Source organism: Corythoichthys intestinalis, chromosome 7 (assembly GCF_030265065.1).
Source record: "Corythoichthys intestinalis isolate RoL2023-P3 chromosome 7, ASM3026506v1, whole genome shotgun sequence".
Classification (NCBI taxonomy): domain Eukaryota; kingdom Metazoa; phylum Chordata; class Actinopteri; order Syngnathiformes; family Syngnathidae; genus Corythoichthys; species Corythoichthys intestinalis.
Window position 1 is genome coordinate 49,563,711 of NC_080401.1, and position 27,968 is coordinate 49,591,678.

The window sequence follows — 27,968 nt, forward strand, 5'->3', positions numbered from 1 at the left end:
GGTGACTTGACTGCACTTAATTTCTAACTGGATTTTAAACCAGTGGTAGTCGAGCATGCCGACTACAGAGCTAATAGCTGGGTTAGCCATTAGCATGCTCTTTTAAGTTCTCAGAGAGTGAAGTTTTTCTCATTTTCTATATGCACAGCGTTTTTTTTGGTTCGGTAGTCAGGACGCTCGACTGCCAAGATAGTGGTGCGAGTTCGAATCTAGGTATAAAACATATTACAAATTTATATATTTTTCCCCATGATATTCAGTAAAAAAAATCTACAAGAATCTGCTGTGGAGTTTATGGTTACTGAGGTACTATACCGTTTTCACGTGTATTCTACAGTTTTCCCTTTTTTAAACAGTAATATTCTGGAAACTATAGCTGCCAGTATTTCACCTTATATTTAAAGTTTTTTTTGTGTACTTGTTTTATTTTTTTTCCTTTTCTTTTTACTTTTTTGTTTACTTCACCAAATGTTTCGTCTTTTTCTCAGTTTTGGGCTCGGTATTTTCTGTCTAAAACAGTCAAGATTAGCACTCTGTTTTTCCTTGCATCTCTCTTGTAAATGACTGCAACCTCGAAAACCCTCTCAGAAATTTATAGGTTTTGCAGTTTTGGCAAGCAAAAACTCGGTCTCAGTGAGTTCTGTTGCTAGGAAAGTTTCATCTTGAGCTCAAAACTATACTTGCAGTGGAAGCATTGTGTTTTAAGACCCCCCATAATTGCAATTCTTTCGGCACAAAAAAATATACGAGCTTATATAAGTGACTACCCTGTCGTGAATATTTCCAGTGCAAAATTCTACAGTAAATAAGCATGTTATCTAATATCCACTGTCAATCCTGGCAGATGTCAACAAAGAGTAAGAATTTGGACCAAAAGGCATTTTTTCCGCTGATAGAACGCTTAAACGGTCTTGACTGATATTATCCTCCATTAGTTGCTTGCTCCCGTTGACTGACGGTTTGTCCTCCATACCCATGTGGCTTCCAGCGTCTGACCTGGAGGTTGTAAAATGGCTTACCTCAGTTACTGCTAGAACACCTCCATGGGTTTTTCCTTCTGGAGATGTCCGCTCGTCGATTTTATCGCTAGTAGGAAGAGTATGGGTTTTTGGAAAGCTGTTTATGTCTTCAGTTGATGTTGGCGTGCTATTCAATTCATGTCTTTTCATGACAATTTCCACGACAGGCTTAAGTTCGGGTCCTGACACGCTTGCTTCTCTCCACCCATTTCTTGATTCCATCTTATCTTTGACCAGAGATTCTTTACAGTCATGTTTCTCCATGAACTTTGGTTCGTTTTCGTTGTTTGTTAGCAGCTGTTTCACGTCAATCCCCATTTCTTCATGGGACATCTCCAAGTCATTTTGACTGGGATAACTCTTAACATAGGACTGAGCTTTGTCTTCAATTTTACTCCCGTTCTGTAAAGATTTTCTGACCTCCATGACAGCACCTGCGTCAGGCTCCTTCAGGTCCTCCAAGGGTTCAACAAAGGTCTCAAAAAACTTGGACGCTTGATGCGTAGTTAGCCAGTTGGTGACTAGCTCTGTACTGCTTGATCTGGCCAACGTTTCTGGACTTTCTCCGTGTGTAAGCTGATTTTTGGATTGCGATTGGAGAAGAAAGGTTTCTTCCAGGGTCTTGCCGGTGTCTTTGGCGTCCATGTTCTGGCTTAGAAGTTTTAAAGACTCTTCCTCTTTCTTTTCGAGTAGTTTTTCAGTTTTGTCAACAGCTACAACAAATGGATCAGTGTCGATTTGAGGGGTTTCTTTGGTTTTCTTATCCTGGTGGTCTTGTCTACTGTTTTGATTATAAGACTCCAGGTTTTCGATTAAGTTAGTTTTATCGTTTTCATTTTCCTTCTGGACCTCTTCAGATAGTTCATTCTTTAAGTCAGTTTTATCGTTTTCATTATCCTTCTGGACCTCTTCAGATAGTTCATTCTTTACCTCCAAACGTTTGTCTTCAATGGACACTTCATTGGGTTGTTGTATTTTGTTTTGGTCTGATGTTTCGTGGTTACTTTCGTCCTTGTGAGTGTTACTTTCTACTTGAGTGGATGTTTCCCCATTTTTAGCATCAACCTCACTCGTTCTACCATTTTCGGTAATCAGATTTTTGGTCGCTAGCATCTCTTCAGTCATGCCAATGTTTTCGTCCTGGTTTCGCAATTGCTCCTCTGAACTTTTAGAAGTTTCCGGTCTTTCCTTTGAGTCAGTGTCTTCAGCGTCCTCTTTCGTATGCATGGTCTCGTCTTCGTGTTCGCTTTTCTTAGTATTTTCGATTTCTACTTCGTTTGGTAGGTCACCGTCCTTGGTCTCAGCAGTATGGATTTCCTTGTCTTCATCTGGGTATTTGCTCATCTCATCTTTACTTTGTTCTTTCTCTATTGCTTCACTGTCTAGCATATCATCACTGGTTGCTTTGTTTATTTCTTCACCTTCCTTGTCCTGAACATCAGTTGTTTTCACTTCATCTTTGTCTGTGCCATCTTTGATTTCATTGTCATCTCTTTCTTCCTTACTAGTGGTTACCTTGTCTAGTTTTTCTGTTTCCTTGACCTCAGACGCAAAAATTTTCTCCTCCTCTTCTGTCACATTCTCAATTTCTACAGCTTCATTCTCATCTTTTTCAATTGCTTTATTTTCTTCCTTGTCGTCTGTACTTCCTTTGTTTATTTGGTCATTGTCTTTAACCTCAGAGCTTCCGATTTTCTCTTGGTTGTTATTTGTCATATCTTTTCTATCTTCAGCTTCTCTTTCCCCCATATTAGACCAGGTTCCTTTTTGTATTTCTTCACCCGGTGTCTCATTTTTGTCTCTCCCATCTTTACTCTCCTCAGTGTCTTTGTCATCTTTCTCTATCGTTTCACTTATTTCTTCGTTGTCTTTCTTAGTTTCGGTCACCTCATCTGCCCTTTCTTCATGTAGTTCTTCAACTTCTGTGCTTTTCGCATCAAGAACCTCATCATTGTCTGCCTCAGTTTTTTCTGGTACGCTAGATTTATCTTCAAGTATTGTTTCTGCTTCTTGGTTGTTTTTTGGGTCATCTTTTGTGTCCTCTTCAATGTTGTCTTCAGTTTTATAAATTTCCTCGGTCTTACTTTCATCACATTTTTCCTCGTTATCAACGCCCTCATTGGCATCACTCGGTTTGTTATCGGGGCTTCTTTCTTCTCCCCCTTTTGCCATGTCATCTTGCCCTTTACCAGTTTCCTCAATATCTCCTGAGGCTTCATCTGCATCTCCCACTCTACTAGCCTCATCCTTTACACTGTCTTCTTTAGATGCAGTCGTCTCTAACATGCCTCTCGAGTCTTCTGGCGCTACTTCTAATTCTGATGTCTTATCGCCGTTGGCAATGATCTTGTCAGTAGAGATAGCTGAAGCATTGTCTTGTGGCTCTTCCTTTAATTTCGCCTCAGAATCATCTCCATCCTCTGCTTCCTTTAGTTCCTCCTGCTCAGTTGTGTTTACACTGTCTCCTCGCTCATCTTTAGTGTTGCCATGGGATTCCTCAATGAATTCCTTGGGTTCAGATGTGTCCTCCAGTTTAGATTCCACCAGACCTGCTTCTGAAAACGCACACAGAGATGTCATTTCATTTATTTTTCTTCAAAAAGCAACATTTTAAAGGGATCCACAGATAGAAAGACTAGTTCTTAAAAGATAAACGTTATTATGAGCTAAAATAATTTGATATTCAAACCCCTCTTGATGTTTTCGTTTTAATACTATTTGTAAAATTTGTCTAACTAGTAGGTCGCTATTGTTGTTGACGTCGCAGGGCGGTGACGTCACTGGGTTACGCTACCTGGCTTCCAGAGTATGACTCTAGTGAAGCATGTCTAAGCATATCATCTGTTCAACCCATTCAATTTCAACCCTAGAGGAACATTGACGAGCATGACAGCACTGTCGATATTTCACAAAACGAGCAGGAAAAGCAAAATGAACAGGAAAGACAGGATGAGACGAGATGAGAGTAGGACAAAACCGGTGTTTTGCCAAAATGTGCTACACTGGCGAAACGTCTACAAGAGGAGAATTTGACACCCAAAGTGTGCTTTTAGCTTCTTTTGTTTAGATGCGTACAGACAGAACATACTAAAGATGCTTTTAGAAAATAGGTTGGTTTAAATATGCTACTTGACTACTGTGGTCAACAGATGAACAATCTGCTTATAGCTACCACAAGAAAACACAATGCTTAAAAGTATGAGAGTGAAACACATGCAAAAAGTATTTTGAGGCAATGAAAAGGTAATAAAAGACTCAATAAAAACACAAATAGTAAGTACTCGCTGCTTTTAACTAATGTGCGCAGGTGTTGGATGTCTCTCCATGTAGAATGAATTGCAAAACACTGGAAGTGTTCGTCTAGTGAAAGTGACAAAACTACGTCATCACCCCGAGCATCCATTGCACGAATAAAACATGGCGCCCTCTGTAGGTCAAAACATGTATTAAATATTATAGATTTTTAAATGAATGGCAATACTTTATGTGTTTCTAATAACATATTTTAGTAAGAGAACAATTGTGGCTTATTAGAGTCTACAGGTCTTTAAGTCTGAGGTTCCCTTTAAGGAGGCAATCGAATACCATCTTTTCTCGCATCCTGGACTTTTTTTGTCGACACCACTTCCTCCTCCTCTGTACTGGTGTCGCTCAGCTCTGGTTCAGAGCTGCTGTGCGACTCCTTCAGGATCGCTTCTGCTAGCTTCTCCTGCACAGATTTGGCTTGGGAAAAAGAAAGATACACAGAACACGCATGATGTCAGCCATTCATGGAATATTCTGGGAGGTTTGAAAAGAAGAAGACCCAGTAAGGAAGCAGGAAGGCAAGCACACAACTCACATAAAATCTTTAATCGGTTCAATGCATGCAAAAGTATAAACACGCATGAAAATAGGATCCACCACATAAAAAATGAAAGAAACCCAGAGAAAACTCAAATTTTAACACCTAGAAAAGATACAGAAAAATAATAGAAGTACAGTATATGTTGATAATAGGGCTGTCAAACGGTTAAAATTTTTAATTGAGTTAATCACAGCTTAAAAATTAATTAATCGCATTTCAAACCATCTATAAAATATGCCATATTTTTCTGTAAATTATTGTTGGAATGGAAAGATAAGAAGGATATATACATTCAACATACTGTACATAAGTACAGTATTTGTTTATTATAACACTAAATCAACAAGATGGCATTAACATTATTAACATTCTGTTAAAGCGATCCATGGATAGAAAGACTTGTAGTTCTTAAAAGATAAATGTTAGTACAAGTTATAGAAATTTTATATTTAAACAACCCTTCTTAATGTTTTCGTTTTAATAAAATTTGTAAAGTTTTCAATCAAAAAAATAAAATAGTAGCTCGCTATTGTTGATGTCAATAATTACACAATGCTCATGCTGCTGAAACCCATAAAATCAGTCGCACCCAAGCGCCAGCAGAGGGCGACTAAACACCAAAAAACACAAGTAACAAGTGAACATGACACTGTGCTGTCATTTTAATCTGTTTGAGCAAGGCATGTGCGTTAATTGCGTCAAATATTTTAACGTGATTAATTTAAAAAAAAAAAAAAAAAAACGCCCGTTAACGCGATAATTTTGACAGCCCTAGTTGATCATAAAACAAACATGAATTCATTGGCTGCCTTGACAGTGAAAGATGTCCAATTCTTTTCAAACGAGAGGAATGGCAGCGATCGTTCACCGTCCCATTTACTTACCCCTCTCCGGCTCCTCTGACTTGCACCCATCTTCTGTCACCTCGCCCTCTATTTCCTCTCTTGGCGTGGTCTGGCGTCGTTCTTTCTCGCTGGAATCCGAGACATATACGTCCGTGCTTGACTCGGTGGCTGCAGTCTCTTCGGGGTTTACGTCGGCTTTCTCGTCCGTAGTTTCCTCTCGGAGGACCTCCTCCGGTTCTTCTGCTTCGTCGTCCTCTTTGGAGTCTTTGACGGACTTGATGTCGCTCTCGTTGCTGGAGCTGGAACTTGAACGAGGCCTTGGGTCATCTACTTCTGTGTGAGTTGAAAAAGTTTAAACAGTATTATTGTGGGAAGACTAAACGAAAGAAACGTTTCCATTCACACATATTGATTTAAAGTCAGACCCACAAAAAAATCTCCATTTGCCAACCCACGAAAAATTCTCTAATCTACTGTATTCCTGTTTTAATGTTTTGACCAAAACAACAGTAAGTTACCCAAAATCAATGTTGTTTTCGTCAACAATGACAAGAACGAAAATATTTCGTCAACGAACAATTTTTTCATGACGATGATGTCACGATGACGAACTAAAAACGTGTCTTGGGAGACTAAAAAAATAACAAGATGGATCAGTTTCCCGTCCCCCCATACAGCTAAAGACGCACAATAGGCCATGGTACAGTTACATACATCACATGGCCACAAACTGTACAACAACTCTATCAACAATCTGGGTTTACAATAATTCAGCGTCCAGTCAAGCAGCTTGATTGCGGTTGTTGACACAGCAGTCTCTTGCACAAGATTAGTGGTCTGAATTTCAGGGCGTACAAGGTTATGGCTTTGTCATGTCCATGACATTCTAGTATCTATTTGCTGTGGGAACATTTTGTTGTGGCTATGTGTGTGGCAAAAGTGATTATGTGTTATCACAGCTGGTGTGAGTAGCAACTCAAAATGCTTTTCTTATAAGTCTCTTTAAAGCAGACATGTTCAAAGTCCGGCCCGGGGGCCAAATGCGGCCCGTGGTCAAATTTCATCCGGCCCCCAACCTCAGTCCTAAAATCAATAACGTCTGGCCCGCATACAGACTTAATAAATTGGTCAGCAGTACTGCTACCAGCATATGAAGTAGCTTACACACTAAATGCTGCTCCTCATTTACCCACTAAAAGGCAGCACCACTCGAAGCAACATTACCCCATGTGACCCTTTACTCCCAATTTTCTAAAATGACGACAATCAACAACAACAACAACAAAAAGTTGACTGTGACGGCCGACGCTTCAAGGATAGGTGGAAATTGGACTATTTCTTCACAAAAATACGTAACAACTGTGTCTGCCTCATTTGCAAAGAGACAGTCACTGTTTTTAAAGAGTTCATTCAATGTGAGGCGATATTACCAAACAAGACACGCTGACATGTTGTGAGAAATTGAAGCAACTTGAAGCTAGTTTATTTCACAGCAGTATTTCGCAAGAGACCGAGAGTCGAAAGAGAACACCACAATGGCTAGTTGTGAGATTGTTGAAATTATTAATTTAAAAAAAAAAATGAAGCAAATATGACACACAGAATGGCTGGCTAAAATTTGCTTAAATATATTGTTCTTAGGGCTGTCAAACAATTAAATTTTTTAATCGAGTTAATTACAGCTTAAAAATTAATTAATCGTAATTAATCGCAATTCAAACCATCTATAAAATATGCCATATTTTTCTGTAAATTATTGTTGGAATGGAAAGATAAGACACAAGACGGATATATACATTCAACATTCTGTACATAAGTACTGTATTTGTTTATTATGACAATAAATCAACAAGATGACATTAACATTATTAACATTCTCTTAAAGTGATCCATGGATAGAAAGACTTGTAGTTCTTAAAAGATAATGTTAGTACAAGTTAAAGAAATTTTATATTAAAACCCCTCTTAATGTTTTCATTTCACTAAAGTTTGTAAAATTTTCAATCAAAAAATAAACTAGTAGCTCGCCATTGTTGATGTCAATATTAATTATGGTGCTGAAGCCTAAAACCAATAAAATCAGTCACACACAAGCGCCAGCAGAGGGCGGAAAAACACCAAAAAACACACGTAACAAGTGAAAATGACACTGCTGTCATTTTAATCTGTTTGAGCAGGGCATGTGCATTAAATGCGTCAAATATTTTAACGTGATTAATTAAAAAATTAATTAACGCCCGTTAACGCGATAATTTTGACAGCCCTAACTGTTCTACGTAAAAAACGTCAGCCAAGGTCGGCCCCCCACATTTTTACGACACCAAATCTGGCCCCCTTTGCAAAAAGTTTGGACACCCCTGCTTTAAAGGGTACATTCCTAAGGTGTACATGGTGGCAACAATTGGCGCACACAAAGATCACTGCAACAGTTTAATCAGACATGAATGTATGAGGAAAATCAAACAACATGTTGTACATATTTTATCCCAAGATTAATGTCTCCACAACAAAAGACATGCTTATTATTCGTTTTAAACAGTATCTTTTCCATATATTCAGTAAGCTGGGTATTTGAATCAGGAGCTCGGTAGATATAGCATATAATTGTTTTTACAATTGGGGATAAGGAGCTCAGTTGTAATACATTCCAGGAGACTATCAATCATAATTGCAACACCCCCTCCCTTTGATGCCCGATTCATTTTTGCCATGTTATATCCGTGCAAATTAAAGTCAGAGCCTTTGTTATCTTCAGTAGATAATCCTGAATGTGTTCAAAATTCTTGTAGAGACTCCTGCCGTTGATAAGTTTCAGCTTACCGTCCACATCCACGGAGTTGTTATACTGGTCCGCTGTGTAGTATTTAGAGTTATCCAGCTATTGTAGAAGTTGTGGTCCAGATCAAGCAACTCATTTGGGTCATCATGGCACTCTTCAATCTGTTCATCCAGTTTTAATTGAAGTGTGGTTTCAGATGTCATCATTAATTTTCAAGTAGGGTCAGCTCGTAAAGACTCCAAATAGCTTTAATCTTCATATCTTGCATCTTGATAAGGATCCTGCAATCCGAGACCCAGGTGTTGGCTATTTTCCCAGCTTTCTTGAGTTGACGTGCTTTTCTTGCAATTTCGGCATTTTGGCGAGTCAAGTTGTCATTAAAAAAAAATCTTCGACCCTTTCAGGTGGCGGCGCTGGTTAAGCAGGGCAGTCTTGGTCTTGTGGTCTGCCAGCTTCATGAGCACCGTCGCCGGTCCTCTCCCCCCAGATGGGAGCAGAAAGCAGTGACGGATGTCCAGCGGTTCCATGTTTATTCCATACTCTTTCAGCTTAGCAACTGCCAAATGCGCCACTGTATCACCTGGGCTAGGCGTCAGTTGTAATCCCGAAATGAAAATTTCGAGCCTTTTGATGCGAACATCTCTCTCCTCGACCGCCTGCTTGAGTTTCTCGTTTTCAGCGCGCATTAACTGGAGCTCTCTGACGATTTCTTGATTCTGGTTTTGAATCAAGCCAGTCAAGGAGACCTCCAATTTCTGTATGGAGGATTTTATTTAATCCAAGTCTCCAGATTTCAAATTCTTTGAAGCCATACTGGGAGTCGAGCTTGCTGGCCCTTAGTTGGCCCTGAGCGCTTATCGGTTGAGATAAGTTGCTCTTGGGAGCTCGGAGGAGTGCGTCTGCACACAGCTTGAGCTGAATCAAGAATGGTTCAGAATGATTCAAGATGCCAGTTATCGTCTGACGAGACGAGAATGAGATGATAATTCGCTGTTTCCATGATAAGTTCACTATGCGTGATATTTTCTTATCCTATGTTTAGTTAGCACGCATCTTAGCAGTGTTTGGTCGTGTCACTCATGTGATGTGCTGTGCCTCCCCCTACCCCACACACACAGGCTTACTCGCCAATTCCAGGCTCCTTTTGTGAAACACATATGTCATGTCCTGCTTGGTAAGGTTGTTGTCTAATCTTCACTGTGCCATGTTGCTTTAGCCTTTAAATGTCTGTGCTGAGTGATCATCACACACTGAACTAACTTGTAGCATTAGCATAGCGTTCGCGTTAGCATTAGCATTTAGCGTGGTGACTCGGTGAGTGTCTTCTTAAACTCTTGGAAAACTTTTTACATACAGTTCGTGGTGTCCAAAGCGTGGTATATTTAATTTTTTTTCCAAAAACCGATTCAACACATTCACTTTCATTACCCACGAAAAAATCCCATTCAAATCTAATGATTGTCAACTTGGACTATCTCTATTGGCCAACACACACCGAAAATAGACCAAAAAGTCAACATGAAGGGACCCAGAATTGCCCCAAAATAAACAGATAGTCGCCCGAATTCAACTGTAAGTGAACCTGAACTGCCCCAAAATAAATAGGACGTCACCTGGAATTGCTCAAAAGTCAACAAGAAATGAATCAAAATCTGTGTGCAGTGACCAAGAATTGGACAAAAATCCATAGGAAGTGACACAAAATCAACAGGATGTGACCAAAAAATGAAATACAGGAACCCTACAGGCAACTCACCACCCTTGTCGTCGTCATCATCAGAGTAAGATGAAGTCTTCGTTTTTGCTTCAGTTCCGCTAGCTGGAGGCAAAGCTTTCTTTTCCTTGGCTTCTTCTGCGGCGACATTATCGTCTCCTTCAAAATCCTCTTCATAATCTATATGCGGTGTAAGATTATTATCTGTCAGTCCTTCTGATTCACAGCGTGGGCTTCATCATTATCATCATACCATCTCTGTGTTTGTCTTGCTGTTGAGGAGAGGCGCTCTCACGTCCTGAGTGGGGTGCGCTCCTGGCCTCCTTGAGGCTTCCTCCTCCATCTTTGACCCTCTTGGGTGGTGGAGTGGGCCTCTTGTCCAATCCCATTGCTATTATGCATCTAAATCGTATTACAGAAATGCTGTCAACTTTTTACACTGCGGGCCGCGTTGTACAATAAAATATATTATTAATTAAAATTTTATTTAATACAGTTATTCCTTAATTTTTGGAAGAGATTAATTTTTTTTTAACTTATTTTTATCAAACAGTGGTAAACTCAATTTACCTAGGCAGGTAACACAAAGACACAAAAAGACAAAAAAAAAAAGAACAAAAGATTACAATAAAACACCACAGTACAATAGGTTACTAGAAAGTTAAAAGTAAGTGATTGCAGGACTGGTTTACTTTCAACCACTACTTGAGCTGACTTTTGAAAATGTAACATAAAATAAATCAACTGCATCACAATTAAGAGGTTAAGAGAAATTTACAGTTCTTTAACTTTATTCAAGATTGTGGCTGAAATATTTCTTATGCCTATTAGGCTTAATGTGGAATTTCATTAGGAAAAGGAAATTTATTTCATAAAATAACCTACAATGAAACCGAAATAAATTTGACTGGGATGCTGGCAGAGATTCCAGCCGAATTGGAGTGGACGTCTATCGATGTCAATGGCAGATGTCCACTAAATTTTATTTAATACAATTATTATTTCATTTTAGAATACGTGAAGTATTTTTTTAAACACTTATTTTGATTCTTCATCAATGGCAAACTCAATAAAAAATTTAAAAATAAACAATCTACATCACAATTAAAGGGTACCACGGACAGAAAGACATGTCATTTGTAAAAGATAATGTTAGTATGAGTTATAATAATTTGATATTCGAACCCCCGTTAATGTTTTCGTTTTTATAAAATTTGAAAAATTAATTTAGCTAGTAGGGCGCCATTGTTGTTGACGAATCAATGCACTCTGGGCAGTGACGTCACTGGGCGGCGCTGCCGGTCTACCACAGTGTCACTCTTTAGCTCCATAAACATGTCGTCGGTTCTGCCCTTCCAATTTGTACCCGAGCGGAAAAGTGATGAGCAGAACAGCACTGTCGATATTTCACAAAACGAGCAGCAAAAGCAATTAATTAAAGGTCTCCAGCGAGATTCCAACCCCCATTTCACATGCGACAGACGAGCGCGCTGACCACAGGACTATACTTCCGCGTGATGTTAGAGCCATGATTTTCTTTATAAAGCAATCGCAACCCACATGCGTTGTCTGTGCGGTAAAACCTGAAAGGGAAATGCCACTGAAAAGAAAGCGCGGCTGCCTTGACCACGCAATTAGAAAACACAGGTCACTTCAGACAGCAAGCAGACAACGATGACATAAGGATTGCGTAAAACGGTTTTTTGAACACACAAAAAAACACGCGATTGTGAAAAGGAAGACACAAAAAGGATCTGTGACAGTAAGTCGGGATCAATTAAAAAACAACAACAAAAAAACAAGGGAAACCGCGGTAGGGGGCAGACAAACGAAAAAAATAAGGCAATGACGCGACTAGCAAAGAAGAGATATACAAACTGTCAAATGGCAGCAAGTCAATATCTCAGCAAGCCGCCTAGGATCGGTTTAAAGACACTGCTGATGAACTGGAATTGGATACAGGTACGACACTGGGAACTTATCCCAGCTTTCTGGGACAAAACAATCTAACCAGCAGCAGAATGTGACAAAATCATGCCAGTCGTCATACTAGCTCCGCTTGCTAGCTAGCACAGCTATTCTCCCAGTCCAGCCGAACCGCATCATCAATCCCTAGCGTGCATTGCGCATGTAAAACATGGCGCCCTGCGTAGGTCAAAACATGTACTAAATATTAGATTTTTAAATCAATGGAAATAATATGTGTTTCTAATAACACATTTTAGTAAAAGAGAACAACTGTGGCGTAATAGAGCCTACAAGTCTTTAAGTCAGAGGTTCACTTTAAGAGCTGCAGATTTAAGGAAAATTGGTCCTTTGACTTTTCCTTAACTCTATTAGAGATTGTGGATAAAATATTTGTTATACCATTTAGGCTCAATGTGGCATTCAAATAAAAATGGCAGTTTATTTTATAAAAAAATTTCAATGTAACCAATTTGACTTGGAGGGGGGGCTCGTAGCGAAGGATGGCAGCCCTCTTAGTCAAATTGGATTGTATGCCTGACGCTGTCAATGACAGCGAATAGGTTAAAAGTGGTATAAAATTGAAAAACGGTGAAATAATTCCAACTCAAAATGAAATTCCGCGCCCTCACTTGTAACAGGGCGACGCCCGTTCCACCGCACTGAATCCAAAATGTCCGTGCTTGCCGCCCAGTCTGGCTCCTCGCCTGTGCTTGTACTCGCAGCACGAGCTGAGGCGCTCCACTTGCAGGCCATTCAGGAAGAAGGTCAAACTGAAGGGGAAACCTCGATGTCGCCTCGACACGAACTGGAAGCTCTCTAAAATGACAACAAAAGGTTTAACTCGTATTCCGTCTAGGGCTGTCAAACGATTAAAATTTTTAATCGAGTTAATTACAGCTTACAAATTAATTAATCGTAATTAATCGCAATTCAAACCATCTCTAAAAATGGCCATATTTTTCTGCAAATTATTGTTGGAATGAAAAGATAAGATACAAGACGGATATATACATTCAACATACGGTACATAAGTACTGTACTTGTTTATTCTAACAATAAATCAACAAGATGCCATTAACATTATTAACATTCTCTTAAAGCGATCCATGGATAGAAAAACTTGTAGTTCTTAAAAGATAAATGTTAGTACAAGTTATAGAAATTTTATATTAAAACTCCTCTTAATGTTTTCGTTTTATTAAAATTTGTCAAATTTTCAATCAAAAAATAAACTAGTAGCTCGCCATTGTTGATGTCATTACACCATGCTCACTCCCCAAACCCATAAAATCATTTGGACCCAAGCGCCAGCAGAGGACACCAAACAACAAAAAACAGGTGACAAGTAACAAGCGGACATTATACTGCTGTCATTTTAATCTGAGCGGGGCATGTGTGTTAATTGCGTCAAATATTTTACCGTGATTAATTTAAAAAAATAATTACCGCCCGTTAACGCAATAATTTTGACAGCCCTAATTCCATCCAAAATATGCTCACTGGCACCATAAAGAACTCATTCATGAAAACATTTGCAAATCTAAAATAAAATCAAAATTGGCCAAAATATGAACGAGTTCACGAAGAATTGATTAATTGATCGACAACCCCAATTCAAATGAAGTCGGGACGTTGTGTTAAACATAAATAAAATCTAGAGTTGGCTGATTTTTTTATAATCGATATTCTGATATTGTCCAACTCCAAAAATCTGATAACGATATCGAATTGATAGCGATATATGCGGTCGTGGATTTCACATCTTATGGTTAATTGTAATGTGATGCCTCACTGGATGCTTTAATAATGATAAAAGTAACAACTTTAAGGTTTTCCAAATAAACATTCTGTGAAAAATAAGAGACCAACTTCACCTGAAGTTATGGGAAAAATGCCTACGATACCGTAATTTTCGGACTATAAGCCGCTACTTTTCCCCCTCATTTTTAATCCTGCGGTTTATAGTCCAGTGCGGTTTATTTTTGATTTATTTGGGTTAATAGCTAAGACTTTATTTGACAGCGGCATCATAAGACTGTCATAAAACCGCCATAACTATGACATGACACTATCATGGGCATCATGGGCATTACTGAATGCTTATTACAGATGTCATTCAGCATTCATTTAATCTTATGAGTCTTATGGCGCCACTGTCAAATAAAATGTTACCAAATACCATAACTAGCAATTAATGAAACAACTGTAACTGAAGAAATGATTAGCACAGAACAGGAATTTTAATTGTTATTTGCATCTTATTGTTATTTACGTAGCGCTGCAATGCATGCTAGGAGGCATGTTGGACGACAACAATGTTGTACAGCAGGTGGCTGCAGAGGTTGACTGTCTCCCCCAAGGGAGCAGTGATGGCCAAATAAACTTCATTAAAGCTTTGCAGCCAATTGGTTCAAAGCTTCATTGTGGTTCATTTGGTCTCATGACAGTCTTATGATGCCGCTGTCTAATAAAGTGTCAACGGTTAATATCTTTTGAGCTAAATATCCCATAATACAGCGAACACATGCCGTTTTCCTGTCAAATTTGGTGGATGGCGGCTAGTCAGGTGTGCCTTTATAGTCCAGAAATGACAGTATATTGCAACGCTATATTTATTTTTGAAATCAAAATAGTGCAAACATCAGGTTTTTTTGGATCAGTTTCAAGTGCAAAGTGCCAATAAACCACTGGCATATCATATATGGCTCACACAGTCCGTCTGGCTCAAAATGACAACAAAAGCACACAGCTTCTGTACAGTGAATGAGGTAAAAGGTTGGCATATGAAAACCAACTGGCAATAACTAATGTAAAAAAAAAAGTTTATAATTCCTTATTTTTAAAAATGGCCATTTAATGTTCATCTCACTGACCTCCCTCACTGAGTTTTCCCTTATACACACAGAGGTTTTCTCCTCCGCAGTGTTGCTGAAAGACTTTGACCTCATCCCTCGGGTCCTCCGAGTCATGGGAGAGATGCACCGATTTGCCAAAATAGACCATGGTGACACACACCCCGCTCTGGGGCACACAAGTCCTCAGGTAGGGCTGTTCCTGTAGTCACATGACACACTTTGTTGACTAGGCGTGTGACAATATGGTGATATATCGCGATGCTTTGAATCAATATATCGTTTTAAAAATACTGTACAAAAATCTTTTTGGGACATTTTAGTTTATTTGCACTGCCTGAAAATAGGACTACCTCATACATATTTTATATTTATTTAGAGTTTATACTTTTATTCTTGCAAGCCACTTTGCAATTTTTACTTGTCCTGGACTGTAAAGGGAGATGCTCCACAATTTCATTGTACAACTGTATAATGACAATAAAGGGCTATTCTATTCTATTCTATTCTATTCTATTCTATTCTATTCTATTCTATTCTATTCTATTCTATTCTATTCTATTCTATTCTATTCTATTCTATTCTATTCTATTGTGTGCCACAAGATATTTTCCAATTTAAAAATGTGCTGTGACTCAGAAAAGGTTGAAAAACAATGGTATAAAGGACCCAATCAGATCCACTGGAATAATTTCTGTGTTAACTTGTTGGCTGCCATTGACTGCGCTAGATGTCCCATTCATTTTGACTGGGAGAGGCGAATTAATGTTGTCAATGGAAGGCAATGCAAGAAGGACACTCATTTGTTTACAAGAATTGACCTGAAAAAGGTTAGAGAAATATCTTAAAATCAACAGGAAATTATCCAAAATGTAAAGTAATTCACCGCGGAAAGCCACAGAATGGTAGGATCACGACATAAAAAAAGCCTCAAAATCAATAGGAAGTGACGTAGAAATGCCCTAAAATCAGCAGTACATGGTTCAAAATAGGGTTATTCCGATCATGTTTTTTTGCTCCCGATCCTATCCCGATCGTTTTAGTTTGAGTATCTGCCGATCCCGATATTTCCCGATCCGATTGCTTTTTTTTTTTTGCTCCCGATTCAATTCCAATCATTCCTGATAATTTTTCCCGATCATATACATTTTGGCAATGCATTAAGAAAAACATGAACAAAACTCGGACGAATATATACATTCAACATACAGTACATAAGTACTGTATTTGTTTATTATGACAATAAATCCTCAAGATGGCATTTACATTATTAACATTCTTTCTGTGAGAGGGATCCACGGATAGAAAGACTTGTAATTCTTAAAGGATAAATGTGACTTTGTATATTGTGACTAAATATTGCCATCTAGTGTATTTGTTGAGCTTTCAGTAAATGATACTGCAGCCATTTAACTTCTGCCCCAATGCATGATGGGAAGCGCAACCATGACTGTGTGTAGGGGCACCAATTTATATATCTTCTCTGCGTTGGGAAAAAACATAGTGTGTTAAGAAAATGATCAACTACTACCTTTCTTCCCCACATTGCCTCCCACGTTATTTTAATTTGCTGAGAGAGGTATTGTAAGGCCTGAGCCACAATTAAAATGGCTCCAAAGGCTGCCAAAATTCTCTTTACTCATTATACGCTGCCTTTTTGCGCTATCTATAGGTAAAACTGCGTTTTTATAGATTGAACGCGACAATGCGTGAATATTACCGCCGTTAACGCAATAAATTTGATAGCCCTACTTTAAGCCAAAACTACTCTGGATGAGTGTAAGACATTTTGTCTGTAATGTTAAATACAATTAGAAAACGATTTAATTAAAAATATATATACAGTGGTACCTCTACATACGAAGTTAATCCGTTCCAGGACCTTGTTTGTAAGTCGAAATGGTCGTATGTCGAGCAGGATTTTCCCATAGGAATACATTATAATTCCATTAATTCGTTCCACAGGCCAAAAACCTTCACTAAATCCTTAAAAAATACTGCTGGTACTATTACAAATGGCAATTACACATAGAAAAACAAATAAATTATAAATCAAAATCGGAATAATAATAATAATAATAATAATAATTCCTGTATTAATGTAACGAATCGGGTTCTAATGTGGCGGACGTTTTTTGCTGACCCTGAACGCACCGCGGAGCTGACGTGCCAGAGAGACCGGTGAGCTTGAGTTTCACTTTCACTTTGAATGCGTTCTTGAGAACACCGTCAATTGCGGCAGACAGAAGGTGTTTTTGTTTTGAATAAGTTGTGAAATAAATGATAAAAACGTGGCGAAGTTGGCGATTTCTCTGGAGATGTTACCACAATAAGAATTGTCAGCTTAACTTATAAAGACTGGCGAACGATGGTCGGAGGAGGACCGTGGAGATGTATTGTTGAGCCATTTCACGGATGCCCACCCTACGCTCATATTTTTCTGTCATTTGCATCTTCATTTAGAAGGTAAGCGTCAACTTTTTCCTTGTTTCACCACCTGTACCAACCTTTTCTGAAACCAGTGTTGATTTGTCACACGAGAAAAGCCGCCGTGCATTCGTCAGCGGTGCTGCCATTGTCGTCGTATTTCGAGCATGTCGTCGGATGTAGAAACAAATGGCGAGTCAAATTTTACGTCGGATGTCGAAAAGTTCGTGTGTCGAAGCGATCGTATGTAGAGGTACCACTGTATATTAAAAAATGGCATGTCCGATATTTTTTTGCCGATTCCTATACTTTGAAAATGACGTGATCGTACCCGATCGATCGGCTGATCGGGACATCTCTAGTTCAAAATGTAAAAGAAGTCACCCCAGAATGCCACAGAATAGTAGGTAGTGATCCATAATCAACAATAGATGAAAATCTCCCGCTAGAATAGTGTTTATGCTAATCTGTTGGCTACCAGTGACAGTGCTAGTTGTCACTGGCACTCAAGCATGAGCATTCAAAGCTAGTCCTCCGGTTTAAATGAATTCATCGTCAATGGCAATGTCGAGAAGAGTGTTCCAATAATGTAGTAACATCTGTATTCATTTACCGAAATGTCAATGTGCGGTGTATTATTTGCAAAACGCGAAACACGTTATGAAGCGTAAAATACGACATCGGATACCCCAGACTGTTGTACAGCTAAGGCTGATGATTTACAAGACACACTATCTAATGGCGCTGTATGTTCTCTTGCCAGAAATGATGAAGAAAGCTTGTTAGCAAGACCTCATTGTCGCCAAGTCCAGCGGAGGCAGTAGCAGCGCGTAGTCGTCGGCGCCCCCTGAGACCTGAAGTGCCGCCGGACGCCCTGCCGTTCCTTTTAGTGGCGGGAGGCAACGGCATTACAAAGTTATTAATGACCGGCAGGAGGTAAGGTGAGACGCCCGATGGGGGTTCCCATTGGGTTGTCTCGCGTCTCCCTGGTTCCATCTGTAAGAAAGGGAATCGTTCGATTTGAAAGTTCAGTGCGGTACATTCTGAAGCAAGGGTGTAGGTTTGGGCTCAACATTGATAGGGACGATATAACCGCATAACATGCATGTACACTTTTTGCTGGGGAAGGGTCATTCATAAGACCAAACAGATTGGGTAAACGGCGGTTAGGGCTATATTTCTCACGAATATGAACCTAATTAATTAGGCTAACTGATCATTGCAAAAATAAATCTGTATTGAGTTATACCAGTGCTTCTCAATTATTTTCTGTTACGTCCCTCGTAGGAACACACTATGTGCTCATGCGCTGGTCCTCATGGGAAACGCAGTCTTCAAAAAAACTACCGCTTATGTCCACCAGCGTCGCTAAAATCGACCAAAACTGAAAAGTTACCAAGTGTTGCTTTAGGACCACATAAATAAAACAAAAATGAAAATAGGGTAGAAGGGGGTAAACCTCGGTTCACTACATTTCTCAGTTTAATTAACGTTAACAGCAGAAAATACCGTATTGGCCTGAATATAAAACTGTTTTTTTTGCATTGAAATAAGACTGAAAAAGTGGGTGTCGTCTTATATTGGCGGTCTACACGTTATACCCATTCACAACGCTAGATGGCGCCAGATATCATTGAAGCGATGTTCTGTCATGACAGATCTCAGCTACTCTCAAGTTTAACCACTTTGCATTATTTTATTGCAATGTTTTTCCTTATTCAGATTTGTTTCAAGACTACAGTTACAGTTATGTCCCTACCGTCCCTATGCAAACCTACGCCCTTGCTGAAGTCACGTTTTTTAGTCTCACAGAGCAATTGAATGGCGGGCGGTTGTCGCGCTTGTTGCCGCTGTTGATTGGCTTCAAACGCACGGGCCGCTGCATCTTTCCTGGAGCGGTGTTGGGTCGAGATGAACATGGCTGCGCACATGTACAGAACCATATACTTTAGTTAGTAAGAGGTGTTAAATGCGCTCAAAAGTCCTGTAAAATGAAACTCAACGCCAAGAAAATATTTGACGAGGCCCAGTGTTGGCAGATTGGACGGGTTCCCGTCCTATTTGCATTGTCATGCAATGACATCGTATCAGTTTCAATACTCTATTTGAATCTGTATCAGGTGAAAAAAATAGGGCTGTCAAAATTATCGCGTTAACGGGCGGTTAACAATTTTTTAAAATTAATCACGTTAAAATATTTGACGCAATTAACGCATATGCCCCTCTCAAACAGATTAAAATGACAGCATAGTGTGATGTCTGCTTGTTACATGTTTTTTGGTGTTTTGCGCCCTCTGCTGGCGTTTGGGTCCAACTGATTTTATCGCTTTCAGCATAATGAGTGAGCATGGTGTAATTATTGACATCAACAATGGCGAGCTATTAGTTTTTTTTTTTTTTAATTGAAAATTTTTACAAATTTTAATAAAACGAAAACATTAAGAGGAGTTTTAGTATAAAAATTCCATAACTTGTACTAACATTTATCTTTTAAGAACTACAAGTCTTTCTATCCATGGATCGCTTTAAGAGAATGTTAATAATGTTAATGCCATCTTGTTGATTTATTGTTCTAATAAACTAATACAGTACTTATGTACCGTATGTTGAATGTATATATCCGTCTTGTCTTATCTTTCCATTCCAACAATAATTTACAGAAAAATATGGCATATTTTATAGATGGTTTGAATTGCGATTAATTACGATTAATTAATTTTTAAGCTGTAATTCACTCGATTAAAAATTTTAATCGTTTGACAGCCCTAGAAAATAATAATCATATCGGAAAGACACGATTAGTTATTACGCAAAGCCTAAAAAGTAAAACACAAACACCTAAGGGAATATGGATTTTGTGGGGCCTGTAACTTGTAAGGATAACTTTTCTTTTGTTTTCAGTGTGTAATTTGCAATTGCACAGATTAGCTACTGATGGCGCTTAGCCTTTATAAGGTTGGAGGGTCCAGAAATCCAGGATTTCACTGACGAGGAAGTGAAAAAGTTTATTGCTATAATTAACACTAAATTGGTCTCAGTCTTTGCACAGCTTTTTAACAGTTATCTTGAAAACTGTTTCTTACTGAAGGAAAATAAATCATGAACATGACTTTACAGGACCTTTAAGCAATTTGGAATTTAGCACCACATCCGAGCTCTTTGGACTCACAGACTCTGACGATCCATAACGATCGTCCACAGGCCCCGAATGTTGCTTCCGGACACCCCTGGCACCCTTAGGTGGGCGAGGTGACATCACTGGGACGTTGTCTCCAAATCGTTTTGCACGCTCCACCTTCAAAAAACATGTCACGTTTAGATACGGGGTGCCATTGGCATGTTAATAACTCACCTTCATCTTGTGCACTCGCTCCTTCCTGGCAAATTCTTCCAGTTTTTTTTTCATCTCCATCTGATGGAGACGCTGCGAGCGGAAGGGAGGAAATTTGCATGGTTGATTAATTCCACGCGACGTTGACTGAATTGATTTTTTTTGTGTCTGGGATTGCTAGTTTCAGCCCACCTCCATTTCCAGCACCTTGAGAAAAACTGTTTGTGCCAGGGAATCTCTCACATGTTTTTGGTGGGCTCTCTGAAGAAGCTTTTGTTTGTACTCCTTGTCTGGAACGATACGCCCACTTCGGGTGATCTAAGAAAGTGCAACAGTAGTTACTTAGCTCTTACTCATTGGCTGCCATTGACGTCTATCGCCGCCAATGGCATGAAACATGAAGTAAAGCAACCCCAGAATGCGACAAACATGAACGAGTCCTGTTTCACAGGAGAGGCAATAAACATTTCTTCACTGTAATTTATGTAATTTATTCACGGTAACATATGATTTCTACCTGATTAGTCCTAGTACACATCATTTATGCAAAAAAAACTTTCTGCTGCCACAAACGATTATTTTTATGGTTGATTAAGCACTAATTATTTTTGTGATTAGTTTACTAATTAAAGTCCTGAGTCTTACCTGTAGTGGGCAAGTCAAGTTGAGTCACGAGGTTATGTGGGGTCGAGTCGAGTCACGAAGTCATGCCGGGTCAAGTCACGAGGTTATGTCGAGTCACGAGGTCATGGCAAGTCGAGTCATGAGGTCATGGCAAGTCGAGTCATGAGTTGAGTCACGAAGTCATGTCGAGTCGGGTCACGAGGTCATGTCGGGTCATGAGGTCATGTCGGGTCACGAGGTCATGTCGAGTCACGAGGTCATGTCGAGTCACGAGGTCACGAGGTCATGTTGAGTCACGAGGTCATGTCGAGTCGAGTCACGAGCACGAGTCGAGGCACGAGTCGAGTCACAAAGTCATGCTGGGTCGAGTCACGAGGTTATGTCGAGTCATGAGGTCATGTCGAGTCGAGTCACGAGGTCATGTCGGGTCACGAGGTCATGTCGAGTCACGAGGTCACGAGGTCATGTCGAGTTACGAGGTCATGTCGAGTCGAGTCACGAGGTCATGTCGAGTCGAGTCACGGGCACGAGTCGAGTCACAAAGTCATGCTGGGTCGAGTCACGAGGTTATGTCGAGTCATGAGGTTATGTCGAGTCGAGTCACGAGGTCATATCGAGTCACAAGGTCATGTCGAGTCCAGTCGAGTCACGAGGACGAGTCGAGTCACGAGGACGAGTCGAGCCACGAGGTCATGCCGAGTCTTGAGGTCATGTCGAGGCACGAGGTCATGTCGAGTCGAGTCACAAGGCCTCAAGGTCATGGCGAGTCGAGTCACGAGGTCATGGCGAGTCACGAGGTCATGTCGAGTCACGAGGTCATGGCGAGTCACGAGGTCATGCCGAGTCGAGTCACTAGGTCACGGCAAGTCGAGTCACGAGGTCAAGTCGAGTCACAAAGTCATGGCGAGTCGAGTCACGAGGTCATGTCGAGTCGGGTCACGAGGTCACGGCGAGTCGAGTCAAGAGGTCACGGCGAGTCGAGTCACGATGTCTCGGCGAGTCGAGTCACGAGGTCACGGCGAGTCCAGTCGAGTCACGAGGACGAGTCGAGTCACGAAGTCATGCCGGGTCGAGTCACGAGGTTATGTCGAGTCACGAGGTTATGTCGAGTCACGAAGTCGTGCTGAGTTGAGTCACAAGGTCATGCCGAGTCGAGTCATGAGGTCATGTTGAGTCGAGTCACGAGATCATGTCGAGTCACGAAGCCAAGTCGAGTCACGAGGCCGAGTCGGTTGTTCTGTGAGGGTGTGGTGAGAGCGGCCAAGGCGATCAAGCGAATCACTGGCAGATGGTGACCAATCTATGATCCTTGTTTTTTAGTCAGCTTGTTGAGTCGTGAGGCAGTGTCCCATGAGTCAAGTGGAGTCGGGTCTTGAGTTATTGCCTCACAAGTGGAGTCGAGTCAAGTCTCGGACCCTCCCAGCTCAAGCGAATAAAGTCGGAGTCTGCGCTTTATTTCTTCAAGTCGAGTTGCAAGTCATCAAATTTGCGACTATAGTCAGAGTCCCTGTGACTTGAGTGTAATTGTCTGTAATTGGCTCATATTTAAATTTACATGCTATATTACTCCGGACGTTTCATTTTAGCTAGAAATGTGCATTTGAACCAAAGTTTCTGTGCTGAGAAAAGTTGGTCCATGAAAATGAAGCAAATATGTAACCGCATCATTGTTTTCCAAAACAAATCTGAAAAGAAATTGAAAATATTTAATATTGCTGTGAATTGCCTAAAACAATCATCTGTTTTCATGAGGGCTGTCAAAATTATCGTGTTAACGAGCGGTAATTAATTTTTATTAAGTAATCACGTTAAAATATTTGACGCAATTAACGCACATGCCCAGCTCTAACAGATTTAAATGACAGCACAGTGTCATGTCTACTTGTTACTTATGTTTTTTTGTCTCCCTCTGCTGGCGCTTTGGTGCGACTGATTTTATGGGTTTCAGCACCATGAGCATTGTGTAATTATTGACATCAACAATGGCGAGCTACTATTTTATTTTTTGATTGAAAATTTTACAAATTTTATAAAAAAGAAAACATTGAGAGCGGTTTGAATATAAAATTTGTATAACTTGTACTAACATTTATCTTTTAAGAACTACAAGTCTTTCTATCCATGGATCGCTTTAACAGAATGTTAATGTTAATGCCATCTTGTTGATCTATTGTTATAATAAACAAATTCAGTACTTATGTACAGTATGTTGAATGTATATATCCGTCTTGTGTCTTATCTTTCCATTCCAAAAATAATTTAGAGAAAAATATGGGATATTTTATGGATGGTTTGAATTGCAATTAATTACGATTAATTAATTTTTAAGCAGTGATTAACTCGATTAAAAATTTTAATCGTTTGACAGCCCTAATTTTCATCAAGGGTTGCATTAATATGTGAATATTTTTTATTTTTTTTAAAACTCAATAGCTAGATTGCAGCTAGGCCTCCCAGTTAAAATGGATTGGACGTCTATCGCCGTCTCTGACAGTGAGACGTGATCAGTCAGTTCCATCCATCACAGTTGAAATTTGATCGATCACTTTCTATAGCAGTGATTGTGTTCATTAAGAAAATCTAAACATTTTATTTAAAAAAAAACAACGGAATGTCTAGTTTTTCCTTTCGTTTTTTTTTTTTCATTTAAAATATAAAAAAATATAATGAATAAAAATATTAATGAACAATAATTAAATGAATAACATTTTTTTAAAAATCAAAAGTTATTTTTGAGGAAGAAAAAAAAAAAAATGTTAAAAAATAAGAGAATATTTCCTATTAAGAGATTAGTTAATTCTGGTCAACAGATATGATGATTGATTTGACCATCGATTAGTTACCGATTAATCGTGACAACCCTATTGACATACCAGCCCGGCTTTCCTCAAATGTTTCCTGATGCGAGAGCTGCTGAAGTAACCAATCAGGTGTTTGTCTGTCAGGCTGTTGTAGGCTGAAATAAGCCTGCAGAGGGAAAAAAAAAAAAAAACAATCCTGAGAAACGCTTTTTTTGTTTTTTTTTTTTTGTAATGAACCCTCCCTGTTTGTTAATCTGTACTCCTGTATGGCCTTTTTTATCAGGCTCTTTTCCAAGTAGGTTTTGTTACAGGTGTCTAATTCCATGCAGGCATTTGAAGAGGATGGCACACTTGACCCTGTCTGCCTTTCTATTGTGCACCTGGATTGCCTTTTATGTGCTACCGTGTCGCTCTTGATGGCCGGATGCTCTTTTGAAGTTGTTGTTTTTGACGCATGACCAGCCAATGTTATGTGTCTCTTGTCGGATTGACTCTTAGGCATTCTCATATGTGTTCATTTTTTTTATTTGTCTTGCAGCTGATTTTTGACCCTTACACCCCATTTCAAAGTGAAAAGCTGTGGACCTAAAATTGAACCTTGCGGAACTCCAAAAAAGTGGCAACCGAGATTTAGTAAGGCATACAAAAATCCTCACACTTTTTTTTTTAAACTTTCCTTTTGTTACACCCACTTTTTGGGTGTGCTGCACAGGCTTAACACTTCATGTTTCCTCCAAGACATTTTTTCTAACAAAAAAAAAAAAAGCTCCATTCATTTCCAATGGCAAATTCCAAAATTTTCAAAATTTCTGGCAGAGACACATACTAAAATATTCATAAAATTCAGGTGACCCAAGATTGTAATTGTTAAATACCGTTTGACCGACCGTGACCGTTAAAATATCAAGGAGGAGGGAATTTGTCGAATGACCCCCACAAAATTTTCTGTTGGCCCCTAAACACAGGTTTTTAAAAAAAAAAAAAAGTTTTTGTTTTCAAAATGTATCTAGTCCCACTTTTTTTTTTTTTTACCAAACACATAATTCACACATCAAAAATTCCAGGACAGTAAGGGGCATAAAAATTGTGTACAGAATTTTCCAAAAACGTAGGATTCCCCCCAAATTCGCCAAAGACTTGCCCATTCATTTCTAATGGGGTGCCATTGACGGCCATGTACGTCATTCTATTCATTTGTAATGCCAATCATTTCCTCTTCATTTTCAATGGCAGGAAAACAGGTGGTTGTGATTTTATAACCCACTGACATTCAACTAGGGCCCATGCAAGTCAATGCCATTGACAGCCATGTACGTCCAAATTTCCCATTCATTTTCAATGGCAGAAAAACTTGTGTGGTTGTGGTTTTTGACCAAAAACTTACCATTACAGTCCATTGACATTCAACTGGCGCCCAAGTAAGTTGATGCCATTGACAGCCATGTACGTCCAAATTTCCCATTCATTTTCAATGGCAGAGAAACCTGTTTGGTTGTGATTTTTGACCAAAAACTTACCATTACAGCTAGGGTTGTTCCGAACATGTTTTTTTGAGTATCTGCCGATCCCGATATTTCCCGATCCAATTGCTTTTTCTTTTTTTGCTCCCGATTCAATTCCAATCATTCCCGATAATTTTTCCCGATCATATACATTTTGGCAATGCATTAAGAAAAAAATGAATAAAACTCGGACGAGTATATACATTCAACATACAGTACATAAGTACTGTATTTGTTTATTATGACAATAAATCCTCAAGATGGCATTTACATTATTAACATTCTTTCTGTGAGAGGGATCCATGGATAGAAAGACTTGTCATTCTTAAAGGATAAATGTGACTTTGTATATTGTGACTAAATATTGCCATCTAGTGTATTTGTTTAGCTTTCAGTAAATGATACTGTAGCCATTTGTCAGACCGGGATGACGAGGCGGACTCAGCTGCGGAGGTTCAGGCAAAAACTTTTATTTTGAAAACAGGTTCTTCCGCTGACATGCGGGAATGAGAAAAATGTACAAACAAAAACCTCTCCAATGGAGGAATAAGTCAAAGCAACCACGATCAGGGTTCAAACAAAAAAGCACTCCATAAGGGAGGAAAGGCAAAAACACAAAACGCTCCTAATGGAGGAAAAAGCCAAGATAGCGAAGATTTAAAAAATTCAAACACAAAGCGCTCCAATGGAGGATAACATTCAGTAGAACTATAATAGACTGTGACGGTAGGCTATGACGAGAGGCTGACGTGACTGACCTTGGACGAAAGACACTTCTGCACAAGACAAGGGAAACTAAGGCAATATATACACACAGGGGTTAAATTAATAGGGAGCAGGTGGAGACAATAGGTGATTAGGTGACCAGAGGAAGGGCAAGTATGCAGACACAAGGAGGGTGAAGCCTTCAAAATAAAACAGGATATGACATGGCATGACACCATTTAACTGTTCTGGCCAAATGCATGATGGGAAGTGCAACCATGACTGTGCGTAGGGGCACAAATTGATATATCTTCTTTGCGTTGGGAAATAACATAGGGTGTTAAGAAAATGATCAATTACTACCTTACTTCCCCACATTGCTTCCCACGATATTTCTACTTGTGGAGAGAGGGATTTTAAGGCTTTAGCCAATTATATAAAGGCTCCATAGGCTGCCTAAATTCACTCTACTCATTTTACGTTATCCTTTAGCTCTATATGTAAGTAAAACGGCGCCATTATAGCTTGAACGTGACAATGCGTGAGTGGGTTGTGCGTTAATTGCATTAAATAATTTTACATTATTAATTAAAAAAAAAAAAAATTACCGCCGTTAACGCGATAAATTTGGTAGCCCTACTTTAAGCCAAAACTAAAGACTCTGGATGAGTGTAACACATTTTGTCCGTAACGTTAAATACAAATAGAAAACAATTTAATTAAAAAATATAAATATATTTAAAAAAGGCATGTCCGATATTTTTTTGCCGATTCCGATACTTTGAAAATGACGTGGTCGGACATCTTTAATTACAGCCCATTGACATTCAACTGGCGCCCAAGTAAGTAGATGCCATTGACAGCCATACAACAGGACGTGTCCCCGAAATGTCCCCAAATCAACAGGAAGTGACCTGATAGAGCTGTATCTACAACAGCAAAGCCCAATTGTAATTTCTTCAGAAAATACAGTTTCTAGTTTCTATTTTTTTAAATCAAAACTGTATGGTCCGGCAAAATTGGACAAAAATAACTCACATTTCCCACTCTTGCTCACTTTCAATTTGGAACCACAAATAAAATTTCCATGTGCGGACCCACAAAAAAAAAAATCTTCATTATCTCCTATTGACATTCAACTAGGACACACAATCCAATCCATCTGAACTGGGAGGGCTGACAGCTTGCAAGCCCCAATATTTCAAATTGATTGGAAGTCTATCACATCACTGGAAGCTAATAAGTTCCTTTCTGAGTCCTTTTTCCAAAACTAATATTGACCTCCAACCATGTAACAAGAAATGAAGTAGTACCTACCCCGGATTGAAGTGACTCATGTTGACGGTTAGCTTCCAAATCTCTCCAAGTTCTTACCAACAGGGCCGACGGCCCGCACTCGGTGGGTTGGTGCCGATGTGAAAGCAACTCGACCCGGCAGAGTTCTCGCGTGATCCCGAAGTCAGCCGCCGTCGCCGTGTTTCTCCCGGAGCGATGACACTGGGCGGTTGCCATGGGAGCCCACGTGACAATGCTGCCAACCAGGCTGGTTTCCAT

The 27,968-nt window shown here is 39.5% G+C and overlaps 1 protein-coding gene across 1 annotated transcript; it reads right to left on the bottom strand.

Moving 5' to 3' along the window:
• Positions 1 to 782: 782 nt before the first annotated feature.
• Positions 783 to 27,968, bottom strand: erich3 (glutamate-rich 3). Its single transcript, XM_057840082.1, has 14 exons — positions 27,793 to 27,968; positions 24,280 to 24,373; positions 20,975 to 21,100; positions 20,804 to 20,875; positions 20,621 to 20,746; positions 19,262 to 19,372; positions 18,244 to 18,447; positions 15,046 to 15,226; positions 12,802 to 12,988; positions 10,458 to 10,606; positions 10,247 to 10,384; positions 5,751 to 6,044; positions 4,605 to 4,742; positions 783 to 3,574 (listed from the first exon to the last, which is right to left on the bottom strand). Exons 1-14 carry the CDS (start codon positions 27,966 to 27,968, stop codon positions 819 to 821), a joined length of 4,752 nt encoding a protein of 1,583 aa, XP_057696065.1. The 3' UTR covers positions 783 to 818.